Consider the following 13,673-nt stretch of genomic DNA (forward strand, 5'->3'; position numbering starts at 1 on the left):
TCAAATTGGTTTCCATACAACACCCAGTGCTCATCCCAGAAGATGCCCTCTTCAATACCCATCACCTCCCCTCCCCTCCCTGCCACCCCCCATCAACACTCAGTTTGTTCTCAATTTTTAAGAGTCTCTTATGCTTTGGCTCTCTCCCACTCTAACCTCTTTTTTTCTTTTTTCCCTTCCCTTCCCCCATGGGTTTCTGTTAAGTTTCTCAGGATCCACATAAGAGTGAAACCATATGGTATCTGTCTTTCTCTGTATGGCTTATTTCACTTAGCATCACACTCTCCAGTTCCATCCACGTTGCTACAAAGGGCCATATTTCATTCTTTCTCATTAATTTCGCACGATTTTAACTGATAACAGCTTCTTAGACTACTGTTCATGTGTGGTTTCCTAGCTTTTTTAGGCAACATGTTATTTTCTACTTTGACAATTTTTATTTCTTCCAAAAAAGCTTTTATGATTTTTTTCTCTTTTATTTGACACCTTATATAGATAGGTAATATTTTGCAGTGCATTCTGTTCCAAACCTAAATTTTTAATTTTTATATTTTCAAAAGGTATTTTTTTTCAAGTTGATGATTTGAGGCAGTGATTTATTGCTATTTTTTTTTGTGTGTGTGTCAATATGCCCTCTATTCCCAGGGATCTTTACTATAATTATGTTGATTAGAATGGAAAATTATCCAGCAAACATCGACTTAGTTTCAAAAACCAAAGTCAGAAAACACCATCACCAACAAAAAACCTATTTTTAAAAAATTTAAACTATATTTAAAAAAGTGTAAGTACTAAGAGTTATGCAGTAATAGGTTGTAGTTTGCAATTTCTGGTCAGTAGTTACTGTAATGAGGGAGATAGTCCAAAAAAAAAGGAAGATTTGTTGAAATGAGAACAATGAAATGTATAAGTTGTTTAATGGAAAATGCCATCAGTGATTGATAGATTAGACCAGAATTTGCTAATTTGGTATTTCAAGAAATCCATAAGCCCCTGAAATTATATTTAAAATTTTGTGTGTATTTATATTTTCTTCTTAGACGATTCATAACTTTTCACAGATTTTTTTTAAATGTTTATTTTTGAGGGAGAGAGCATGAATGGGGGAGGAACAGAGAGAGAGGGAGACACAGAATCCGAAGCAGGTTCTAGGCTCTGAGCTGTCAGCACAGAGCCTGACGTGGGACTGGAACCCACAAACTGTGAGATCATGACCTGAGCTGAAGTTGGATGCTTAACCGACTGAACCACCCAGGCACCCCTTAACAGATTCTTAAAGGGATTCTTGGCACAGACAATGGTAACAACACTGGGCTAGGATATACAGGCTTCTAAAAGGGAAGAGTGTTTTAACAAAAGTTAACATAGTGATATAAAAAAAAAAAAAGTACCTTCTTTAAACTTGGTCATTTAAGAAAAAAAATCTTTCAATGACTGATACAATAATATGAAAATTTAATAATCGTATGATTGAACCAGCTTTTCCTAAAATGGTCAATACAGTTTTAACTGCTGATTTCACTTTTCCTTTGAGAAAACTAAAACCTCAGTCTGTGAAAAAACTATCTAAGAGCATCACTGAAAAAAGGGGACATTTTCTAGGGCAGTGATTTTTTTTTTTTTTAAATACTTGCTCTTATGAATCAACAGGATAATTATAGTAATCTTGAAAACTGTTTTTAAAAGCTTTAAAAGAATATTGACAGAAGTGTAATTTTAAATGTACAAAACATCCCACATAGGCCTTTCAGGTTAAAAGGAGAAGGGGGGGTGGGCCTGGTGAAATGGACAATTGTATTAAAGCATTGAGTACCTGGCAGATGGTGGGGGCTCTGGGAATGTCCTTGTTGCTGAATGAATCAGTGCAGTAATCCTATCCGGTAACCAGGCACCTGCCAGTGTATCAGGTAGTTTGTACACAAGAACTCTTTTGATATAATGATCAGACCACCCTCTTATAACTACAAATACATGTTGAGATTTCCTCATGAGGTTATATTCTGTTTCAGGTTCATGGGCTTTGCGGGGAAGAAAAACAAATTATTCTGGAGACAGTTCACGTAGTTTAAAGAAGTATCAGGCGTTCTAAAGCAATGTTAATTCACATGGGAGTAGGCATACATAGAGTTTGCAAGGTACAGAGTCCTTCCTGATTCCTTCAGAAATCCTCAGGCAAGAACTTCTTTAATGGAGAATCCCCAAATGCCTTCCACCAAATCTTTATGAACAACTTTTCTCTAACATTTTGATTTCTACTCTGATCACATGTGCCATTTCATTAATGAAACATACTGGGTTTGAAATAAAATGGACCACACAGAGACACCTTTTTCTTTTTAAAGAAACTACTCAACCTATTTTGTTTTAGCTCTAAATGAAAACATAAACCATATTTTGTTTTGTACAGCCAAAGAAAATTTTCAAGAATATCCCTTTCCTGGGAAAGTTGGAGGTAAAACATGTAGAGGTCATGGCTGCTGACAGGAAGACCTGTTCATTTTATCGCTTTTGCAATGAGGTGACAACTGATTGCTTTGGAGACGCTGATTGCTGCAGCCATTGCTGGGCTAGCCTAGTCACTTGTAAGAGAATGATGCCTTGGTCACCACGGTCCCCATGCTATAATCTACTTAATCTGAGTGCCATCACTGGCAGAGCTTGCTTGTTTAGGGAAGTGCATGGGTTCTGTTTTTTTTTTTTTTTAAATTAAAGAGCATATTGTCCAGGCCACAGTAATGTCTTCCTGAGCTCCATCAGGCTGATTTACAGTTTAATTAAACATGGTGTTCTAACCAAATGATATGAAGATTTTACTTTTAAGCATGGCAAACAACTTTACTGGAAGGCTACTTAAAAAATCTGTTGTTCTGAATGATGCATTAGCTCTTGTTTTTGTTTTTTTGCGTTTTGTGGGATTTTTTTTTTTTTTTTTTTGGCTTTGAGCTGAATTGCACTACCTTCGACCACCTCTTGTTTTGGAATGGTTGAGTAGTTTGTGGTCCCCTGCCCTAAGCTGAACAAGTGCATGATTTGTTATGTCACTGCCATCCGAGCAGAGCCTGGGCTATTTGTGACTCGTGTAGCATGTCAACATTTTCTCTTTCTGAGTTGCTGTAACTGGTTTTTCTCCAGGAGTGAGCCCTCCAGAATGCATCGTTTCACATAGCTTTCCTTTCTGAGATAGAAAATGGCTGCCTAGGGTCAATACCCTCATCTTAATTTGTATTGTTCTCTCATAACAGTTGTCATACTTCAGTTTATAAGTACTGTTAAATGTTTATATGCTAGATTGCATGCTTGTCATGATTTACATAGCAGTGGTAAAAGTCTGATTCTCAGGTAAGCAGTCCAGGTCTGGAAATTTCTATAGGTTCGGTTATATTAATTGATAGATATTCAATACTGTATTCTATCTTTTATCTAGTTTTTACCTTGCTACATGAAATAATTACTTTACCTGTAATTAAGATCATTCCATTGCTCCTAGCTATGCTGTGAACGCATCCCTCGGTAGTCCTTCTCTTTTGTTCATAATAATCCTTGGCCAGTACCTCTCCCTTGGTTAGCATCGAATATTCATTCTACTGTGAGTGCTGAGATTGGAGACTGAGGTTCTGCTCCCCTTGTTACCATGTCGTTCAACACTGTGTTTGGCACACATCAGCTGCTCAGTCCATGCTGACAGAACCCACAGACTTCCTTCAGCCACAGTAACCCAGCATGCAGCTTCAGCAAACTGGTTGCCTAGGGGGCTGCATTCAGTTCAGTCATGCTTTCTTAGGCATGCATGCTCTTTAAAAACTTTGAATTCATGGTCAACATCTGTAATTTATGAAAATTTCCACTTAATTCTGAATTTTTGGCTTCTTTTACATATTAAAGTGTGTGATAGTGGGCTCAGTTTCCTACATGAGAGTAGGAGGTTGGAGCTAAGTCTGCTTGGGATAGGGCATGCTCTTCTGGTTTAACACCTGACCCACTTCAAGTTCTTGGCCCCAGAGAGCATCTGAACTTGGACCCTCTGGAAAAATGCCATTTAAGGCAGTTCAGTTACTGAATCATTAAAGGAACTTGTTCCTAAGGTGTTATCATCTGGAGTGCAAGAATTTACAAATTGTAATACAGTTTTCTGAGGAATCTGGGGCAATGTGTTTTTTATGACATGCTTTTAAAAGGCATTTAGCATGATTTGGAGTTCCTAAGAGAATTTAAATGTCTTTTGGGGCTACTCGACCAAATGGATAGTGTTTTAGGAGCCACATAAAACATTTCCTGGGGTGACAAGTCACATTTTTATGCAATAGCATAGTGGATTTTGGTGTGCCGTCCCTGGACTGTCAGCATCAACATTACTGAGGAACTTGTTAGAAATAAAATTCTTGGGCCCTGGTCAAAAACTCTAGGGTTGAGGCCCAGCAATCTGTATTTTAATAAGCTCTCTAGGTTACCCTGAGCCAGTCTGCTAACAGGATTAAATATAATAATAAAATATAATTTAGATTGATTTTTTTTTTATCTCTGAAAAGTTTTAGTGAGATTGATTAATTCAACCAATTCTGTTGACCTGAGAATTATTTAAATTTTGCACCATGAAACTTACTGTGACCTTATAAATTGAGATTTACCAAAACTATCAAACTCAGTGAGAGATTTCTGAATTTCTAACATCTACCATATTTGCTGAGAGAACTCAACTGTCTGTGATCTGACATAGGAGAAATATATTGGCCAAATGGGATAAACCAGGCCGTCTTTGGCTCCTGGCTTATGTTCTCTTGGTAAAAGAGAGACACAGAATATTCATTATACTTTGGCCTTGCCCACGATCTCTGGTTTGGGAGTCACTCTGTGTCTGGTCAAATTGGACCCCTCTGGCACTGTTGCTATGCTTTAGGAAACGACGGACTGTAGCAATAAATGTTAGCTGTTATTATAGAGGGCTGGCTGTATCCACTTAAGAAAGCTTAGAAGGATATATACTGCATATATACTGCAGTTGCTAGGTAGAAATCTGTAATAAATGTGGATAGGGGCTGCAGGTTATCATTTGTAATTGGTCATGTGCAAGAGCAGGCAACTAGGCCAGAGGTCTTAGTATTCCTTCTGTGACATCCTCAATCCCTTTGTATTTAAGGCTATATTCATTTGTTTTTCCAGTGTCTAGCATTACTTTGCTATTGTACACAGTGTTTTTGTAATCTCTGAGCTGCTCATGTAAAGCAAAAAGAATTTGTTAAGAGCAGATAGCTCACTGAAAGCCAGAGGTGATGGTCTAACTTTGCAAGGGCTCTCCTTGAAGGGCCTAGTCAGCATACCTGGCCACAGAGGAGTTGGGCCAGAGTAAGGAAGAAGCAGTTCTGGTTGGAGGTATTAAGTTCTCTTGGTATTGGGGTAGAGTCTGAGAAAATACCTACTGGGCTCATTCATAAAATGGAATCCTTTTATCTGCAGACTGTCCCTTTCTTCTTCTCCATGGTAAGTTCCTCCATGAAAGATCTTAAAAATGAGCCAAAGGTTTCTCTAAAGGTACTGGAATCATCAGTGTCTCCAATGGATAGTATCATTTCTTCTGGAGTGCTTTAATATGTAGTAGGTTTTTTTTTTTTTTTTTAATTTTCTTATTTGTAAGTAAGCTCTACACTCAGCATGGGGCTTGAACTCACAACCCCCAGATCGAGAGTAGAATGCTCTACTGACTGAGCCATCTAGGCACCCCTGTAGGTTATTTTTAAAATTTATTTTATTTTTTTAACAGAGGGACATGTTTAATATTTGAAAGTAGAAAATATTAGTTTATGTATATCAATCTAATCATACAAAGCATTAGCTAAACAATTGGCAAGATGTTTTGTTATCCCTGAAACAAAATTTGTTTTGAGTAAACTCTATGGCTAGTGTGAGGCTTAACTTATGACCCCCAAGATCAAGAGTTGCATGCTCTACTGACTGAGCCAGCCAGGCACACCATCCTTGAAATTTTTCATTTCAGTACCAGGTTATCTGCTATGTTGAACAGCATTGCTGGTGTAAGACTGGGGCAGAGTGACCTATAAGAGGGAGGCCTGGCCATGGCAAGGCAGAAAATTAGGAAAAGGCCAGTATGACATAAGATTTTTCTCTGTTATCATTTACTTTGAATTAGTTTTGATTCCTTGAGTGAGAACTGAGCCTCAGTGATCTGACCTGGGAGATACTGGCCAAGCTTCACTAAGCAGATCATTTCTTGATTGTAATACTTTTGAGACTTTACTGAGAAAAATAATTGAATTCCAAAAACCTCTAAGCAAGGCAAATGCTAGGAGCTTTAAAAATTATCCTAAAAATTAGATGGAAACTATCGTTTAACTGATATAAAAAAGTTAGCTATTGTAATGTACAGCATGGTGATCATAGTTAATAATACTATATTATATATTTGAAAGTTGCTAAGAGAGCAGCTCTTTTTTTTTTTTAGATAACAGTGTAAACATAATTTATTTTCTCTGCAATTACCCGCATTTTTTTTAATATATGAAATTTATTGTCAAATTGGTTTCCATACAACACCCAGTGCTCATCCCAAAAGGTGCCCTCCTCAATACCCATCACCCACTCTCCCCTCCCTCCCACCCCCCATCAACCCTCAGTTTGTTCTCAGTTTTTAACAGTCTCTTCTGCTTTGGCTCTCTCCCACTCTAACCTCTTTTTTTTTTTTTTTTTCCTTCCCCTCCCCTATGGGTTTCTGTTAAGTTTCTCAAGATCCACATAAGAGTGAAACCATATGGTATCTGTCTTTCTCTGTATGGCTTATTTCACTTAACATCACACTCTCCAGTTCCATCCACGTTGCTACAAAAGGCCATATTTCATTCTTTCTCATTGCCACGTAGTATTCCATTGTGTATATAAACCACAATTTCTTTATCCATTCATCAGTTGATGGACATTTAGGCTCTAAGAGAGCAGATCTTAAAGGTTCTTATTATAAGAAAAAAGATTTTGTAATTGTGTATGGTGATGGATGTTAAAAAATTATGTTTCCATCCTATAGGCAGCTTCTAGTAGGAGATATTTAAAAATAGTTAAAATTTGTAGGTATATTTTATGAAGAATATTCTTTATCTGATGTAATTTCTGTAAGCTTGTAAAGTTTAAAAAATTCTTCTGAAGTCCGTAAAATTTTAATTTGTATTATATTTACTTTAATGCATTTTTAAGTTTACAGTGAAAAAAAAGTTTCCTTCAGAATTTCATCTTGTAGCTTCATGGTTGCTGTTGGAGGGTTCAGGGAGGTCTCTGCATCCCAAATACTTTAGAATAAGAAAGAAAAAAACAAAAACCAAACAAAAGCAAAAAGTTTGAAAGCAACCAAAAAAACTGTTGGTGATGGAAGCACACCATTATGAGTTTGTCCCTTTTGGCAAGTGGATTTGTAAAATAAATTTAATTCCACATTATTAAATGATAGCAGTTGTTTGCTGTGAAATCTAAATTCTTAGTGGAAAAAGGCATCAGAACACATAATCCAGACTTCAGGATCAGTTGTGGATATTTTTCTTCCCCATGAGTGTTTTAGGGAACCAGTAAATGTAATTAGTTAGGGGCTGGGAACGAGAAGAGCTGAGTCCCTTAGGCTCAGCCTGACTCATGTTTACGGGGGCCTGGCCTGTTTAAGGCAGTGTTTAGGAGTTTGGGATTAGACACCATAAAATATGCTTATATCTTAAGGGCTTTGACTCTCCGTTGGGTAAATCAAGCCTAACTTATTGATGGAGAACAATAGGTGGCAAAAACAAAGCAAAAGACAGACTTGCAACAAGCAAATAATAAAATAACAAAAGGAAATGTCCAGCAGACAGTTTTCTCAAATTGAGAAAGCAAGGAGACAAGTGTCAGCACCATTGATAGTGACCTTGAAGTCTTTAGATAACCTCAGTGTTTTGACTGAACTGAATTAATAAAATGTACTTTTTAAAGCTTTATTTCATAGGGATAATTTACTAAGCCTGTCTGGAAATAAGGACCTTGGTAATGAGACCCACTTTGAGGCAAACACTTTTCAAAGTTCAATTAAAAAAATTTTCTTAATGTTTATTTTTGAGAGGGAGAGAGAGAGAGAGAGAGAGAGAGAGAGAGAGCAAGCAGAGGAGGGGCAGAGAGAGGGAGACATGGAATCTGAAACAGGCTCCAGGTCTGAGCTGTCAGCACAGAGCCCGATGATGGGCTTGAACTCACGAACCGCGAGATCATGACCTGAGCCAAAGTTGGACGCTTAACTAATTGACTGAGCCACCCAGATGCTCCTCAAAGTTCAGTTTAGAAGAGCAGTGCCATTTTCAGAACATGTGATTCTGGGTTAGGAAGGAAGTGCCTGACTTGGGGTGGTGAGGGTGTCCAGGCTCATTGCTGGGATACATATAGCTGCATTTTCTGTGGTTACATTAAAAAAGCCAGAATGTTGCAATTTCATGTAGAATGGACTTCAGAATTTGAAGAGTTTCTTAACTTACAGCAAACAGCAGGGTGAATGAAGAAAGGTACGTAGTTGAGGTCTCTTACATTTCTAAAGGGGCTGTAAAAGCAGGTATTCTGTGGGTTGTAGTCAATGTGTAAGGTATAGAACGCTGCTTTTAGTCAGTTTGAATTTGTAGACAAATATTAAAAGGTACCTATGTATCTGTGTTTTGAAAGCCATTTGTCAAAATACTGTGACTGTTTTGAAATATGAAGAAATTGAGCAGATTTCATTTAGTTGCGTCAGTGTTCTCATTGTTTTATGTTTGAGTTTGCTTAATACTTTGATTTCATTTTAACACATCTTTTATTTGCACACTTCTTGTCATGTTTAGCATGTATGCAACATACTAAGTTGCTTATTTTGGATTTAGCTGAATCCTTGAGCATGTAGCATATTGCATGGCATATAGCAGGTGCCTTAATAAAACTGTTTGAATCCATGAATTTAACATATGGTTATTGCATTAAGATGTTTGCTGATGTGACCCTTTTGATGGTTTACCTTTTCCCACTAGCCATTTATTGTCAGATAATTAAAAAGGGATTTTTATAGAACATTCTAGAAAGAAAATATTAGTATTGATGTTCTAGTTAATATAGGCACTTGAAAATTTTAGAAGAAAATAGACTGATTGATACATTTAAAAATAAACTGTCTAATATGAAAAGTAAAGATAACTTTTCTGGAACTGGGTATGGTATGTAGAGAAAGAAAAAGGAAGAACAAATACTCACCTGTAAAAAAAGAACTTACCATTTGTGGCAACATGGATGGACCTAGAGGGTGCTAAGTAAAATAAGTCAGACAGAGAAAGACAAATACCATATGATTTCACTTATATGTGGCATCTAAAAAACAAAACAAATGAACAAATAGCAACAACAAGAAAAAAACCCAGAAACAGATTTACAAATACAGAGAATGAATTGGTATTTGCCAGAGAGGACGGGGGTGGAAGGATGGGTGAAATGAATGGAGGGGATAATGAGGTACAGACTTCCAGTTATAAAATAAGTAAGTCATGGAGATGAAAACTGCAGCAGAGGAAATATAGTCAACACTATTGTAATAATGTTGTGTGGTGACACATGGTGACTGGACTTATCATGGTGAACATTGTGTAATCTATAGTACTGTTGGATCACCATGTTGTACACCTGAAACTAATATAACATTGTATCTCCACTATACTTCAATAACAAAAATTAAAAAAGAAGAAAAGGATGACTAGACTTTGTGTGTAAGATTTAGAGTAAATCTTCCAAAATGGTCCCCATTAATAAAGATGCCAATAATTTAATTATTTCTCATTGTATGTCTCCCTTCTTGGAGAGAAGTGTTTGTTATATTGTCAAATCTGCATCATGACTGGGCTGCAAAAAGTCTGAGCCAGTAACCCTCATCCCTCAAATATGCTCATGGACAATTGCCATAGAAATGGAAGTTGAAAGTTGGTACATTTCACTGATTGTGACACATCTTGGAAGTTGAGATGATGTATACCTTCTGTATATTTTAACACTGTCTCTATGGTTACACTCTTTTTATTCCCTCTTTTTAGTCATACAGTTTATCAAGAAAGAAAATAGTGCACTACACCTGTTTTGATCAACGGAAAAGAGCAAATGCAGCATTTTTAATAGGTGCTTATGCTGTAAGTACTTTTTCATGATTATTTTCTATAATCAGGCCAATGGAATGCTAACACTGTCACATAAAATCCAGGCCAGTTTTTCAGTGGAATTGGGAGATGGTGAAAATTACTAGCACCCTGGGAATTGATGTGGAATGGAAAGTGTGGACTACTATCCATGGGCTATTTAATTCTCAGATTTTATTTGCTAGTATCTAATGACAGAGTCTCAGAACCACAATGGGGAGCTTGGGTCCCACAGTTGTATGGGTGTTTTTAAAAGAAGAATATCCAGAAAGAATATATCCAGGGAAAAGAATATATAGTGGAAGATTTTTAAAGACTGTTGAGGTGTTCCTTTTTTGCATAAGAGGAAATCCTAGATTGCATGGGGAAGGATTGTTATTATTATATTATCATTATCCATCTACTAATCTATATACATGTTTGCAGTAGGCAAACCAAATATAGGTCCTGCACATATTACACTTCCCTACTAACTAGACAAGACTTTCCCAGAAACGTTTTGATTGCAAATCTTGTTCTCTGTAAGTACTAAAACGTAAATGTGAGTTCCATGTGAATGTGCTACAGCGTTTTGGTGTGAATATTTCTAGAATTTTCTATATGTACTGGGATTGGACAAAAACTTGGAAGGCAGAAGCCCACCAAGGCTAAAACTCATTTGTAACCTGTAATAACTTTTTAGGGACAAGTGTGGTATCCATGTAGGAATATGCTGGTTTAAAGGCAGGGGAGAGAGGTGTCACTTCCCATCATCCTTGGGGAGGGTCTGTGCTTCTCTGAAGCCTGGAAGCACACTGCTGTGTGACCTTTCCAGGCCCTCCTTCTGAAGATCTTGACGGAAGGAGGCACCAGCTACTGTATCACACTCTGCCACATTAAACCTAAAGCTCTAGGGGAAAAAGCCCAGACAGATGTGGTGTTAGAAAGACTGTCAGCTGTTGCAGGGTGTAGGCTGAGAATAGCGGCAGGCTGACAGCCTGAGTGCAGCCTGGGGCCTTCCAGGGCTGAGATGCCCAGGGCTGAGATGCCCAGCTCTGGCCAACTTTTCTCCCTGTGGTGTGGCCACCATGAAGCCGTGGGCCATCCCTTGTGGTACTTTTCTTTCTCACTCTGTAGGCAGCAGGGTATAATACAAAGAATCTTGACTAAGAATCAGAAAAACATTTTTTCATCCTGAAGTGGCTCTGGGATGACGGGTAAGCCACTTTATCTGTCTTTGCTTTATTTAGTTTCCTTATCTGTAAAATGATAGGGTTGGATATAATGACCTCTAAGTTTCCTTCAAATTCTGAGGATACAAAGATTATTTGTAGCACCAGCCAGGCCATTGCTTTTGTTTTAAAGGCACACATGAAAAGCTGGCTGTTGGCATGAAGGCTTAGTGAAGTGCTGGTAAGCTGAATGAAGCAAGCATGCTTATTTTTCACTTTACATTGATAATTATTACTCATTTGGGACTGAGAATTGACAGTGTGTTTAGAATATGGAGAGCCTGTAATAACCTTTGGATTCAAGCCATGTAAACAAGGGTGTCTTTCCTGAGGGGTTTGGTCATGCTGTGTGAGCGTGTTCTCTACGAGCCTTTTGTCATAAGGGATCATCAGGAAGAGGTCATCTACTGCTCTCTCGTTCCTTCTCCTCTTCCCCGCCCTCTCCTCTTCCTCTCTTCTTTCCTTCTTTTTTTTTTTTTTTAAATTTTTTTTTAATGTTTATTTATTTTTGAGACAGAGAGAGACAGAGCATGAACGGGGGAGGGTCAGAGAGAGAGGGAGACACAGAATCCGAAGCAGGCTCCAGGCTCTGAGCTGTCAGCATGGAGCCCGATGTGGGGCTCGAACTCACGGACCGCGAGATCATGACCTGAGCTGAAGTCGGACGCTTAACCAACTGCGCCACCCAGGCGCCCCTCTTCTTTCCTTTTTAATGCCCGTCTTTCCTGTTTCTGGTGTCATCTTGAATTTTATCATGGCACCTCTAGAGTTTTGAAAGGAAGTTCAGTCATAATAAATGCACTGAGCTGGGGATAAAATACATCAGATGCAGAAGTTTCCACCACTTTACTGTAACCAAATGAAGGAGAAGCAGTCTCAGCGGGATTGAAGAAGTGCTGAGGGCAGCATGAGCTTGTCTGACACACTAGTTCGAAAAGCGGTGTAAAGTAATTCTTCTTGTACTGTTCGTTTCCTCATTGATTGTCGTTTCCGATTTTGAAAAGGCATTCCCCAGAAAGCTTTTTGACACAACACTTAATTAAAATGAAAACCAAGAATTGTATTCTTTCCTTAAAGAGAATTTTGTGCCTTAGTTCATATTGTGTGTATGCATTTAATTGTTGGCACAAGTCTTATAAGAAGAGAGTCTGTAATGTGCATTATACAAACATCTCAGTGAAGTTACACGTACATTAAATGTTGCTGTTTGGATAAGTCATGGTCTCCTGGGGGAATCTTCCTGTTACTAAAGTCAGATATCCAACTACGTGTTTGTATCTCCATGGTATCTCACATTTATCTTGGCAAAACAGAACTTCTTATTACTTTTCTCCATGAACCTATTTATTCCCACAGTCATTGCCTTTTTAGTAAGTGGACTGCCATCAGTGACTTGCTGAATCCAAGAATAGTACATTTTCATTCCTCCTGTTTCCTCTTCCCACATTATACTCATCAGTAAGTTTGGTCAACTCTGCCTCTAAAACATATATTGAGTCAGAATACTTCTTTCCATCTCTGTTGTTATCCTGTAGCTCCAGCCACTGTCTCTGTTTACCTGGTTGACCACCAGAGCATCATACATTGTTTCCTTTTTACACCCTGGCCTTTGTTTAATCACAGCTGCCACACAATTGTCAGAGTAATCTTTTAAAAATATAAATTAGATCATTCATGGCTCTGTTTCAAATCTGTCTAATGCTTGCTCACTGTTCTTGGCATTGAATTCAACCTCCTTACCAATGCCATTAAGATCCCCCTTGATCTGGCCGTGTCTACCTCTGTGTTCTCCTGGCTCAGGATGCCCCCGTCACACTGGCCTTCTAACCATGAAAACCTCAAACTTATTCCCACTTGAAGACCTTCATATTTCTGTTCTCTCTGCCTGGAGTGTTTTTGTCTAAGACCTTTGCATTCCTAATTCCTTATAATAATCACTTCCTCAGAAAGACTTCCTCTCAAGTTTTACTCTGTTCTCCCCACCTCCAGTCACCCTCTAGTTCCTTGTTGTTTTATTTTCTTTATAGTGCTCTGCTATTTGAAATTATCTGATGCGTTTATATATTTACTTGTTTATTATCTCTTTCCTAGACTAGAGGGTAGGGACCTTGTCTGCTCCGTTCATTGCTGTGTCTGGGAGGTGATAAAATACTTAACAAGGGGTTAGGCCCAGGGAGTCAGCAGCTGAATTGGAAGCTGGCCACAATGGAGCCTTCCTGTTATGCTGAGCCATGAGGAAGTCCAGGTGAGGGGGTGTCCCAGGGAAGAGGTGAGGTGGCCAGTGCGGAGGGCCATGGCATGCTGT

At 38.3% G+C, this 13,673-nt stretch overlaps 1 protein-coding gene across 12 annotated transcripts in view; it reads left to right on the forward strand.

Moving 5' to 3' along the window:
• The window catches only part of CDC14A (cell division cycle 14A), a 191,366-nt gene that overhangs the window by 26,320 nt on the left and 151,373 nt on the right, over window positions 1–13,673 (forward strand). For 10 of the 12 annotated variants that reach the window (XM_045036293.1, XM_045036294.1, XM_045036280.1 and 7 more), the window contains exons 4-5: window positions 2,408–2,452; window positions 10,059–10,151. In XM_045036293.1, the coding sequence (XP_044892228.1) occupies window positions 2,408–2,452; window positions 10,059–10,151 (138 nt within the window). The remainder of the gene's footprint in view (window positions 1–2,407; window positions 2,453–10,058; window positions 10,152–13,673) is intronic. The other 2 variants (XM_045036281.1, XM_045036287.1) reach the window with 1 other exon arrangement.

The sequence above is a fragment of the Felis catus genome, chromosome C1 (assembly GCF_018350175.1).
Source record: "Felis catus isolate Fca126 chromosome C1, F.catus_Fca126_mat1.0, whole genome shotgun sequence".
NCBI classification, from domain to species: Eukaryota; Metazoa; Chordata; class Mammalia; order Carnivora; family Felidae; genus Felis; species Felis catus.